Raw genomic sequence first — 12642 nt, 5'->3', positions numbered from 1 at the left:
GGGTGAGCCGGCCCCGGGGTCCTGAGGAGAGGCCCCGGGCTGCGCCCTGGGAGGGAGAGCCGGCAGAGAAGGCCAGCCGTGCCCACAAAGTGGGAGCCCCGTCATGGAGCAGGAGGGTCGTCTGGAGAGGCCATGCACAGGGGAGTCTGCCCTCCAGGGACAGGGCGCTGGCAGCGTGGAGGACTTGGGAGGCCTCGACCAGCACGGCCGCCCTGAGCCACCTGTGGGAGGTGAGGCCTGAAGGCTGTGGGAGGGGACAGTTATTTCTAGGTGCTTGGCCTGAGTGGGTGCAGACGTGAGGCAGCCAGAACATGGTGGGCCAGGCGGGGGGGGGGGTGTCCCTTCCCTTCCCCTTTTCTTTTTCCACCTTCTTTTCTTTCTCCTCTCCTCCTCCCCCCTGGCCTGCTTTTTCTTAATTCTTAGGACTGGACCCATTAACACATAGTTAAATGCTGATCGGGAAATTCGTGCTGCCTTTTTATGCTGGGCCTCCATCTTGGCACTGTGGGTGATCCTGAACTGAGTCCTGATCTTTGAGATATTTGGGGGCTGAAATCAGAAAGGACTGGTGGCAGGTTGTCTGTGAAGGGACGAGGAGTTGACCCCCTAGGCTTCCCCTGACCTAGGAGTGGGTGATACCTTTTTTTTTAAAAAAATTGGGGCACCTGGGTGGCTCAGTTGGTTGAGCGGCTGACTTCGGTTCAAGTCACGATCTCACGGTTGGCGGGTTTGAGCCCCACGTCAGGCTCTGTGCTGACGGCTCAGAGCCTGGAGCCTGTGTCTCCCTCTCCCTCTGCCCCGCCCCTGCTCGCATTCTGTCTCTCTCAAGAATAAATAATAAAACATTAGAAAAAAGTGGGAGGAAGGTACCAGAGCCAGTCAACCGGAAAGACTCCCTCCAGGGACTTTCTCCTTCTGCCAGACCTAGGTTTCGCCGCCAACTTGTCTGTGATGATAATGACAGGCTTGGTGGCTGTTCCCAGTGTTACAGGGACTCCCGGTGCTGTTCTCAGCATAAACAAAACAAAGTCCCCACCCTCTGGGATTTTCAGTCCGCAAGCCACTAATGAATCATTGATGTTAGCATTTGAGGAAGCTGAGACCCAGACCGAGCGCAAATATAAAAAATGGGCATAGGAAACATCCCTAACTTGTTTGCATCTTTCGCTGCTATGGCGACAAATGCTTAGTCTTAGCAGCGCCTGCGAAGCCATCATGGCTTCATCGAGGCAGCCATGGGCCTGACCCGGCTCCCGCTTACCCAGGAGTAATTTCTCCTCGGAGCGCCCTGCAGACGTGGTGCAGGAAGGGGGCTAGGGTGGCACCTGTTCCCCGGGCATCCACCATTGTGTCTTGTCTGTCCCCAGGCACTCTGAAGGCTGTGTTCTTCCTCTTCGCGTCCATATGCGCCTGGTATTCTGGGTACCTGCTCGCAGAGCTCATTCCGGAGGTATCCCTGTCCAGTGCTGCTTATAGCATCCGGAGCATTGGTGAGAGGCCCGTCCTCAAGGGTGAGTTCCATGAGATGTGTCAGCTCACGGTTCTGAAACCCAGCCGTGGTGGTGAGGGGGCGTCTGGCCTCAGCTGTGCCCAAGCTGGCCATTTGATGTTGGTGAAGTTGATCATGATGATGATGGTGATGGTGATGATGAGGAGGAGGAGGGGGGGAAGGGGGGGTAATACTCGCCCCTTGGGCTCCCACACCTTTCCAAGGTAGGGTACCCCTGCTCATCCCCATATGAGACCCCACGACAAACTATGATGCTAGGAAAACAAAGAAAGTTCATGTCCAGGAGGTGTCAGATAAAAATAAGCATTTGGAATACGACGCAAACTGGGAATGAAGTGAAACCACAAAATCTCCGTTACAGTCTCCATAGGAAAAGGCGTGGGGCACTCAGGTAGTGATTCGTACCCTTTTTCGAAATCTCATTGTAAGTAGGTAAGCTGGCACGTTTCCAATGCAGAAATGGGTCCTACAAAATTAATTTGCGCAAATATAAAAAACCGGGTAATGATTTTTAAGAAGTCGCAAAAGCAAGGGGGGTGCCTGGCTGGCTCAGTCGGTACAGGATATGACTCTTGATCTCAGGGTCATGAGTTTGATTGAGCCCCATGTTGGGTGTGGGGCCTCCTTAAAAAGAGATCTTTTTTTCCAATGGTTATTATTTTTGAGAGAGAGAGTGAATGGGGAAGGAGCAGAGGGAGGGGGACACAGAATCCAAATCAGGCTCCAGGCTCTGAGTTGTCAGCACAGAGCCCGATGCAGGGCTCAAACCCACAAACCATGAAATCATAACCTGAGCCAAAGTCGGACACTTAACTGGCTGAACCACCCAGGAGACCCCCCCCTCCCCAAATAAAATCTTTTAAAAAAAACTTGTAAATCTCTTTTCAGATTAATCGCATTTCTGAAAAGCTATTTATTTATTTATTTATTTATTTATTTGTTTGTTTATTTATTTATTTATGGGGGAGAATGGGCAGAGTAGAGGCAGAGATAGAAGGAGGAAGAGAGAATCCCAAGAAGCTTCCTTGATGTCAGTGCAGAGCCCCATGTGGGGCTCGATCCCACAAACCACGATATCAGGACCTGAGCAGAAATCAGGAGTCGGACGCTTAACCAACGAGCCACCCAGGCGCCCTTGGATTAATTCCCTTTTATGACCGCCCCCATAAAAAAAATTTTAAAAAACCCGTAACTTTCTAGGAAGTGATTATGACTGTTTTTATTTTAAATGAAGTTTCCATAGTGAATGTGCATGCAATTGGATACGCTTACAGTATCCAGACTGGATGAGGCTCAGTGCCAGGTGGGGCCCACACGCATAGAGAACATGGGAGACACCCTCAAAGGGCTTTCTCATCGTCCCCATTGTTATACAAAATGTGCCGTCCGTCCTGGACGTGGGCTTGCCTCTAGGAGCTGCCTCTGAGGCCTGCCTTTTGAGTGGGGCTCCTTCGTGTGGTTTCCCAGACCCCCCCCCCCCGCCCCAGCGCAGGCCGGGGGAGGCCCTGTCACCTTCCCCTGCAACTGAAGCGCTATCTGGTTCCTGGAAACCCAGAGGTGGCGGGAGAGCGGCTGAGCACGGCTGGTGTGAGGGCTGCGTCCTGGCTCCTGCTGGCAGTCGGCTCCACTTTGGAGGGACACATGACTTCCTGGGCGTCTGGTGGGCTCAGAGTTTGGGGGCTGAGCCTAGTGATCGATTGGTGGTTCAGGGCTCGCGTGGATAAGACATTAACAGGGACCGCGTCGTCCTTGGGGCTCTGCGGGCTTTGCTGTGGGGCTCATTTCGTGCCATTGCCAAGCCCCCAGGGAGTGGCCTCCGTGCAAACACAGGTACCCTTTGGCCAGGCACTGCCTGTACAGCCCTCAGCGAACCCCTGGGTCCCTCTGGACACCTGCACTCCTCCGTGCCTGTTGAGCACACAGGGACCTAGTCATCCTTGGCTTTGGACAGGGTTCAAGGTGAGCGTAGCTCCTGCCATCAGCATAGGGACCTCTGTTACTCTTGGCTCAGCAGAATGACGGGAACACCCTCCTGGGAGTGTTTGTTCTCATGTCCTCAGTGACCCCCCCATGTCTGATCAGATCTGAAGCAGAGGAAGGAGCGTGTTGGCCTGTGAGATCGGTGCTGGGCACGGACGGACGGGGGCCCAGGAGCCGGAGGCACCCACAGAGCACTCACCCCCGTGCCCGAGGCCACGTGGGCTGAGCCCCCCTCACTTGGCCCTGACGCCCCTCAACCTCGGGCTTTCCCCCTAATCCGTGGTTTGCTTTTCCACTTCATAAACTATTCTCTGAAAATGACCCACCTCCCGGCACAGCCGCCCAGCCCGGGGGTGGTGGCTTTGGGTTTTCTGAAGTTAATTCTCACCCCGCGAGTCCGTGCTCTGCTGGGCTCATACCGTCCCCACGTTGGATGTTGCCTCCCCGCCGTCTTTACGAGACGGTAAATCTGAGCTCATCCCAAGTACCCCTGAATCTGGTGGTTTCCGCGACCCGGCCGATGGGAATCCATGCTCCGGCTGCCCTGTGCCACCCTGTTCCTCATGTTTGGTGAGAGGACTGACTGCGTCGGCCTGGCTCCTTTGTGAAGGATGCCGTGCTCGCCCCGGAGGACAGAGCGCCTTGCGGCTCCTTCTCTCCCCTCAGGCCTCAGTCTCCCCCCACCGCCCTTCCTCCCCACGTCTTTGACCCTCTGCCCGGGTGAGGGAGTTAACATGCCAGGTTATCGCCTACCTGGGCAAAGGCGGCCCTGGTTTGACTTTTCCTGCCCCTTCGCCCCATTTTCCGCTCCAGTCCATTCTCCCAACCAGCGTCTCGTGGTGACAGCATCTCTCTGTTTGGATACCTGATCGCAGACAGAACTGTCCTGTCCTGCTGATGAGTGTATCTTGGCATCAGAAGGTGCTGACCCCTCGGCCCGGGGCCCGTGGTTCCGTGGCAGGCGGCGACTGGGAACGCCAGGCCTTCGTCCCTGTGCCCTGTCCCCTCCTCCGTATACTGCGCGTGTGTGCCTTGCCCGTTTCTCTGCGGTGGTTCTCTTTCTTCTTGTTGATTTGCAGGGAGTTTTGGGTACGTGTGAAGCTACTGATGCCTGATCACCCCCCTCCCGCACCCCACGGCACATGTCACAATGTACCATGACCTGTCCTAGCTTACCTTCCGTCTCCCGCGTTTGCGTGTATGAAAGCTCCTGCGTCGACTGCGGTCCCGTCAGGTTGGGGCCGGTACCTGATGTCTAACAGGTATTTTAGTAAGTGTCCGTGGAAGAATTTGTACGTCACTCGAGGGGTGCATCTGGTGGGAGGCCCCGCGTGCCCCACACACAGCTTGCAACCCCAGGCCGCGAAGGCCAGTTTCAGGAGAGAGCAAGGGGAAGGAGGATCCTGTTGGAGTTTTCTCTCGTATACTCCAGATACGAGGTCGTCGAATCATTTTCTTAGGCACTCTTGCGAGAGGGGACCAAGCCAGGCAAATCAGCCGTGGTGAGCTGCCTTCCTAGATTCTCAGCCGAGGTGAGAGGAGCTGACGACCGCTAAATGGCTACCGTTGCACAAAAAAGCCAGAAAAAGTACTTTTTAAGAAATGTTTATTTTTTTTTTTTTTGAAGGGGCGGAGGAGGGGGAGAGGGAGAGGGAGAGAGAGAATCCCAAGCAGGCTCCACACTGTCAGCCCAGAGCCCGATGCGGGGCCCGAACCCACGAACCGTGAGATCATAACCCGAGCTGAAATCAAGAGCCAGACAGTCAACTGACTGAGCCACCCAGGTGCCCCTGAAAAAGATACTTTTTTTTTTTAACCTTTATTTATTTTTGAGAGAGAGAGAGAGAGAGAGAGAGTGAGAGAGAGCGAGCATAAACGGGGGTGGGTAAGAGAGGGGGCGACAGAGAGAGAGAGGGGGACAGAGGATCCGAAGCAGGCTCTGTGTGGGCAGCAGAGAGCCTGACGCGGGGCTCGAACTCACAAACGGAGAGATCATGACCTGAGCCAAAGTCAGACGCTCAACTGACTGAGCCACCCAGGTTCCCCGAAAAACCACTTCTAATTCTGCTCTTAACTAGTTGTCAGTGTCTTCGAGATCCCTCCTCTGTCGCTGAGGGGACATTGTAAATGCGGTCTACGTCTGCATTTTTGGCTCTTTCCAGTTCCAAAATCAACCCTGCCTTCCAGGGTGCTGTGTCCTCCGGGATCAGCTGCGTTTCCTGCTTTCTAATCCCATGCCCCCTCAGTGAAGGTGCAATGCCACTCCCTTTGGGGGGACATGGGGACAGAAGCTCAGTGGAGGTGACACGGCGGTGTGCCCACACAGTCTCCCCGTGGGGTTCAGCATCTTTCTGCATTGGCATCACTGAGCCAGGGGAACCGGTGGGTGTGCCAAGCGTCTACCACCTGTCACCGCCCTGGGGGCATCTGAGAAATCATTACCACTGATTATGAGAGACACCAGCCCTCTTTGGGTGCCTTCTGGGCTTTGCTTTTTGTGGACCGGACTTTCATCTCCTATAGAACAATGAGGCGAGTTGACATGGCTGAAATGCCCTCAGCACACGCCCGGGAGCACCCTTCCTCTCTTCCTGGAGCACACGGCAGGATCGCATTTCTGGAATCACCTTCCTCATTTAAAGGGGTGAATGTAGCCATGGTTCCCAAATCAGGAAGTACTTCAGGAAGACAGGTTCCTGGACCCTGCTCCAGGAAATCAAAAATCTGGGTTCAGGGTGGAGCCTAAGAACCTATATTTGCTTTAGTTAATGTACGGATAAGAACTAAGGTAGACTTCCCTCAGCAAGAGAATGATTTCTGGACTGAAATTCCCAGCAGGAGGCCGGCCGTGTGGGAACCACACCGCCCGTCAGGACATCGGGTCTTACTTAGAACAACAAGCGGGTTTTTTGGGAGACCCATAAGCAGGATACTGACCAGCAGGCTGGCTGTTTGTGCTGGCTGGGCGTCAGCTTCTGGGTGTTCACGAGGGCTTTCCTGTTCAGTCTTTGGGGAATGAATTTTAGGAAAAGTGCCCAGGACCTAGATGTAACACAGTGTCGGGTATTTAACAGGTATTTTTTGAATACCTATCTGTGTTGTCAGACTCTGCGAATTTGTCAAGGAGTGAACCTGGTTGGGGAGCATGGTGGGGAAGAGGCAGGGTTTGGACAGAGCTCTGTCTTCTGAGACGATGTTTCTGTCCTTCCACACCCCCACTCCAAATAACGAATACGATCTTTGTTCACGTAATGGTATTTTGTGCTTCTAGGGAATGGGTAGAAGGTTAAGAAAACCTTAAAAAATTTTTTCTTAGTGTTTATTTATTTTCGAGGGAGAAAGAGAGACAGAGCGAGGGAGGGGCAGAGAGAGAAACACACACACAGAATCCGAAGCAGGCTCCAGGCTCTGAGCCATCAGCACAGAGCCCTATGCGGGGCCCGAACTCATGAACCGCGAGATCATGACCTGAGCCGAAGTCGGACGTTCAACCGACTGAGCCCTCCAGGAGCCCCCAGAAAACCTTTTTAAAATGCTACACAACCGTCCCCAGGCCCTGTGAGAAAACAGCATCTCCACGTCACTTTGGTCACAAGAACCACATTCTCCTTGGAGAATCCTATGAAAACCAACGCCTCCCTTCTAGAAAACGCACCCACACACATCTACACGAGCAGCACCTGCATTTTGCAAGGGCGTGTGAGTGGCGGGGCCACAGGTTTGGAAGACCGGCCCATGGCACTCCCGGCAAAGCGTGGGGCCCTGCTCCCAGCCCACCCGGCCCCCAGGGGAGCTGGCCGCCGTGCAGACAGCAAGTCGGGTCATGCTGCTGACCCCAGGGGAGGAGGAGGCCACGGGAGAACATCCTTATGGGAGCCCTCCTCCCCATCTCCCAAGGACGGCCCGGCTGGGAAACTCCAGCGTCAGGCCTGGGGTGAGAGGGCGGGAGGGATAGGCGGGTCAAGTCTGTACTGTGCTTGCCCTGCTGCGCCAGTCACCTTGTCCGTGTCCCTGAGCCCCAGCCAGGCGGGGCAGAGGGGACAGCAACAGGAGAACAGAACAGCTCAGGTTGGGACCCAGCCCGCACTGCCCCATCCAGCCCTTGTTTCCTCCTGACCTTCACCAGGTCTCTCTCCCAGGTGGAGTCCCGGCTCCTGGCTCTAGAACAATCCAAAATCCCTTTTCCTCTAACCCTTGCCATCACTGTACTAATCTGCTGTCGTTCTGTCTCCACATTCCCGGGGGGCACAATGTGGCCGTTGGGCACACGGGACACTGGCCACCTCCGTCAGTCAACATGGCACTCCTGTCATCATGCTCAGTGCGTTCAGGACACACGTAGTTCCTTCTCAGCTCTAGGTTGAGAGGACCACATGGCCAGGGCCCTCCTACAGCCTGGGGTGATGGCAAGACCCGGAAGCAGTGTCCTTCTCCAAGAGCAGAGGGCTGCTTCGGTGACTCTAGTTCCAGTTGTGTGGGGAACAGCAGGGTCCGCGCACGAGGGAGCAAGTCTGTGTGCTTGTTAAAGGGACAGGGACACCAACGTTAAGGCAAGGCAAGTACCCGGTAGGATGTATGTGGATCCCCGTTCAAGAATATTCTCTCTGGGTGGGCTGTATACACAGGATGTCTGCAAGCCAGGAGACAGGGCACACCTGCTTTTATTTTATTTTTTAAATGTTTATTTATTTATTTATTCTGAGAAAGAGAGAGAGGGAGAGAAGGAATCCCAAGCAGACTCCGCACTGTCAGTGCAGAGCCTGGTGCGGGGCTCGATCCCACGAACCGTGAGATCGTGACCTGAGCCAAAACCAAGAGTCAGATGCTTAACTGACTGAGCTACCCAGACCCCTGCCGCACACATCTCCTTTTAAACAGTATGTTAACGTTTTCAAATACTATGCCCGGTGCGTTTTTAGGGAAATTACCTCTAACTTTGAAGTAATGGGTATTCTTATTAAATTGGAAGAAAAAAAAAAGACCTAAAATAAATACTGTAGTGCCCCAAATCCAGAGACACAGAGAAGATACTGTATTTTTGGCACTTTTTCACATTCACGGTTGGACCCCTCGCTTTAAATTTAGAGATTGGGAAAAAAACGTATTGAGTACATTATGTGAACACTTATGGAAGTAACGTACCGCTTGAATATATACAATCTATGTTTACCAACTTTGCAGATACCCTCTGCATGCATAGAAAAGTCTGGAGGAAGATATGCCAAAAAGAGTCTCAAGACTCTTTAGAGTGAAAACGTGGACTGTTGTCCTTTTCTTTCACTTTATTTTTCTCCGGCAGAAATTAAACAAGGAAAGGTAAAAAACCCCATGGTCCTTTCTTGTGTTAAAAGATAGACTCGATAGGAAGGAAGGTTGGTGAAGGTGGACCGGGGCCTGCAGCCACACGTGTCCAGAAAGCCCTACGGTCCCTCGCGGCTTTCGCATGGGGCGCGGGGTGGGGACAGAGTTGGGTGTCTCTGAAGTCAGGAGATTTCTCCCCCACCCGGGGGGTGCAGATGCCCACTCAGTCGGTCAACTAACAGTGGAGCCGCTGCGTTTACCACATCCCACCTGGGGGCTGGAAACACGGCGGAGAGGAGACAGACACCGTCTCCTGGGGGAAGGGGACTGGGGGATAAGCTGAGGGCCAGGAGAAAGAAAAGAGAACAGAGAGCTGGGCAGCGGGGAGGTCTCAGGGGCGGGGCAGGCGAGGAGGGAGGGGAAGCTGTGGATGGGGCACGTGCTCCCTGGAGAGCTCCGTGGGCCCCCATCCCCAGCCGGGGCACCTGCTTCTCTGTGCTCCCCTAGAAGTTCTGCCCGTCCAGCTCTGGACCTTCCCCGTGCGTGTCTGCACCCGGATTCCCGCCAGCAGGGCCTCCCAGGGCCTCACCACCCGCCCGGCTGTCACAGCCGTGCGTCCTCAGTCAGAGAGGCACGGATCACTCCTCTGGTCAAACTGGACAAGCGAGAGGGGGACTTGGGATTTAAATCTGAACTGGGCACAGCACGGCGGGTTCTGTGGACGACGGCAGACAGAGAAGGGCACGTGGTAGGGACGGCCACATGGCACCCGGCAGAGGGAGGGGCGCGGGGCTGTCCCAGGGCCAGCTGGGCTCCTGAGGTGCTGCCCCTGTGAAGTAGGGGTGCTGGGGAGACATCTCTATGGCCTGCCAGCGCTGACCTCGTCGCCCCCTGGCGGAAAAACTCAGTGTCTCAGGCTCATATGGAAGGACAGTGGTCACGTGGCCAGAGCAGGTGTGTGTGTATGTGTGTGTGTGTGTGTGTGTCAGGGTGTGTAAATGCAGAAGCCATAGATGGCTATTGCTTTGCTCACCAGCCCCCTTCGACCCAAGGGAGCTTTCTTTCCATATTGTGTGCTAAGAATGTCAGTGAGGGAACCGGCCCTGGGCAGGGGCTCCCTCACCTTCTGAAATTGTTATGCCCACCCAGCATCCTCTCCCTTGTGCATATTTGTTATTTTAAGACAAACACAGATCAGGGGCGCCTGGGTGGCTCAGTCGGTTAAGCTTCGATTTCGGCTCAGGTCACGATCTCACGGCTTGTGAGTTCAAGTCCCGCGTCGGGCTCTGTGCAGACAGCTCGGAGCCTGGAGCCTGCTTCCGATTCTGTGTCTCACCCTCTCTCTGCCCCTCCCCAACTTGTGCTCCGTCTCTCTGTCTCTAAAAAATAAATAAACATTAAAAAAAAGACACATGCAGGTTAAACCAGCTGTATCTCTAGGGGAATTTCAGACGCTGCCAATGCAAAGTTGGTGACTCCCTTCCCCACTCCAGGTGGGACTTGCCAGGGTGGAGTCTTGGGATCGAAGGGCCACTGCTCACGGTCGAGTAGTGGGTCCATTTGACAAGTACCTGCAAGATGCTAACCGTTATGTTCCTGTTTGTTGCAGCCCCAGCCCCTAAAAGGCAGAAATGTGACCACTGGACCCCGTGCCCCTCGGACACCTACGCCTACCGCTTGCTCAGCGGGGGCGGCAGGGACAAGTATGCCAAAATCTGCTTTGAAGACGAGCTGTGAGTACCTGTGATGAGGACACCCACGTGATGCCTTCCCTTCCCCGGGGCCAGCCCCGTGGCATGCGTGCCCTCAGAGGGAAAGGCAAAGGCTGGGAATCCAAGCGGGAATGGGGGCGACAGCTGCTGTGTCCTGTGGGGGGGGGGTGTCCCCGCCTTGAGCTCTCATTTGCCTGCGGGTGGGACAGCGCCGAGCTTCCATGTTGTGCCCTGCTTCGAACGCGTGGCACAGCCCTCCAAAGTCATAGACATGCCAGAATTCAGCAGATGCCGTCTTGCTTTCCTTCTTTAAAAAAAATTCTTTTTACTGTTTATTTATTTTTGAGAGAGAGAGACAGAACGTGAGCGGGGAAGGGGCAGAGAGAGAGGGAGACACAGAATCCGAAGCAGGCTCCAGGCTCCGAGCCGTCAGCACAGAGCCCGACGCGGGGCTCGAACCCACGAACTTTGAGATCGTGACCTGAGCTGAAGTCAACCGACTGAGCCACCCAGGCGCCCCTTGCTTCCCTTTTCTTTTTATGGTCCTCACCCTCGTGGATTAAAGCAGATGTCGTTTCTCCTGGCAGCCCACACCTCCTTCCTGACAGCCTGACCCACGATAGCTTAAATAAATCTCGGCGCTTAGAACTGCCCTGGCCTAGTGTTTGCCTCTGCCCGGGGGGCCCTAACAAAGCACCGCGGACCGGATGCTTAAACAACAGCCATTTATTCATTCTTTCACAGTCCTGGAGGCTGGTCGCCCAAGGTCAAGGTGTGGGCAGGGCTGGTTCCCTCTGTGAGGGGGAGTCTGTCCCAACCTCTCTCCTGGGCTTGCAAAGAGCTGTCTTCTGTGTGTGTGTGTGTGTGTGTGTGTGTGTGTGTGTGTGTGTCCTAATTCCCCCCTTTAAAAAGGACACCAGTCATATGAAGTAGGACCACCCTAATGGCCTCATTTTAACTTAGTCACCTCTTGGAAGGCCCTTCCTCCAAAGAAGGTCACGTTCTGGGGTACCGCGAGCTAGGACATCAGCACGTGGGTTTTGAGAGGCCACAGTGCAATCCGTAACACCTAGCTTAAGGATGCTTAGGCCATGAATAGTTACTACAAAGGAGAGAGAGCGTGGGCTTTCCCCAACACGGAGGAGGAAGTCTTTCCCAATCATCCACCCTTTTCCCAAAACTGGGCTCGCCTTCCTTTCTCGTTGCTAGCTGGTTCATTGCGAGAGATGCACGTCCCTCTCTCCAACTTTTAATTCGTCGTCTCTGCACTTAGCTCATCCTCCCAAGGAGCGTAGCACGCCAGGGCACGAGCCAAAGACTCGGCACCCCCCTCCCTTGCCTGGTCTCAGCACATTCCCCATTCCGTATGGGGACTGGATGGAAAGCACATTGCCCTTTGGGGGTCCCTCACTCACCCAAGGCCCGCTTTACTCAGCCCCGGGGGGCTTATCGGTAAACATTCCTTCACACAAACCCCCCGGGTGGGGCACTCGGTGGCAGAATAGGACAGTAAACATGGCTCTTGTGCTCAAGGAGCTGATGTCACAGTCCAGGGTTCTCCACCTCAACACCACTGACCCTGTGGACCAATGACCTTGTCTGTGTCGTGGGTTCAGTAGCATCCCAGACGTCCAGCTGCTGGATACCATAGGCTACCCCATTCGGTTGTGACAGCCATACGTGTCTCTATACACGGCCGCATGTCTCCTGGGGGCCAAGCCCCTCCTTCCCCACCAAGAACTGTTATACTTGGGAGAGAACAGATTTTTCAGTCTTCCGTGGTGAAGGCGATATGGTGATTTTGTGGGTGGTTGTGGAATATTCCAGAAGCAAATGTACCATTGAATGGGATTGCCAGAGAGGTCCATGGAGGAGACAAGGTGGGGATTCGGCTTGAAAACCGAGCAGGAGCCTGTGGTAGAGAAGAGGGGAGGGGCACCTGGGGGGCTCGGTCCATTGAGTGTCCAGCTCTTGATTTCAGCTCAGGTCATGATCTCACGGCTCGTGAGTTCGAGCCCCATGTCAGGCTCTGCGCTGACAGTGTGGAGCCTGCTTGGGATTCTCTGTCTCCCTCTCTCTCCGCCCCTTCCCTGCACTCTCTTTCTCTCAAAACTAAAGGAATAAGCTTAAAAAAAAAAA

General features: G+C 54.6%; 1 protein-coding gene across 3 annotated transcripts in view; it reads left to right on the top strand.

Moving 5' to 3' along the window:
• Window positions 1-12642, top strand: part of FAM3B (FAM3 metabolism regulating signaling molecule B) — a 42504-nt gene that overhangs the window by 6702 nt on the left and 23160 nt on the right. For all 3 annotated transcript variants that reach the window (XR_006207425.1, XR_006207426.1, XM_042956210.1), the window contains exons 2-3: window positions 1368-1511; window positions 10401-10524. Coding sequence is in view for 1 of the 3 variants with exons in the window: in XM_042956210.1 (XP_042812144.1) it covers window positions 1368-1511; window positions 10401-10524 (268 nt within the window). In the remaining 2 variants the exon portion in view is untranslated. The remainder of the gene's footprint in view (window positions 1-1367; window positions 1512-10400; window positions 10525-12642) is intronic.

Source organism: Panthera tigris, chromosome C2 (genome assembly GCF_018350195.1).
Source record: "Panthera tigris isolate Pti1 chromosome C2, P.tigris_Pti1_mat1.1, whole genome shotgun sequence".
Lineage (NCBI taxonomy): Eukaryota > Metazoa > Chordata > Mammalia > Carnivora > Felidae > Panthera > Panthera tigris.
The sequence above is the reverse complement of the archived record's forward strand: the minus strand, read 5'-3'. Positions and strand labels throughout refer to the sequence as shown.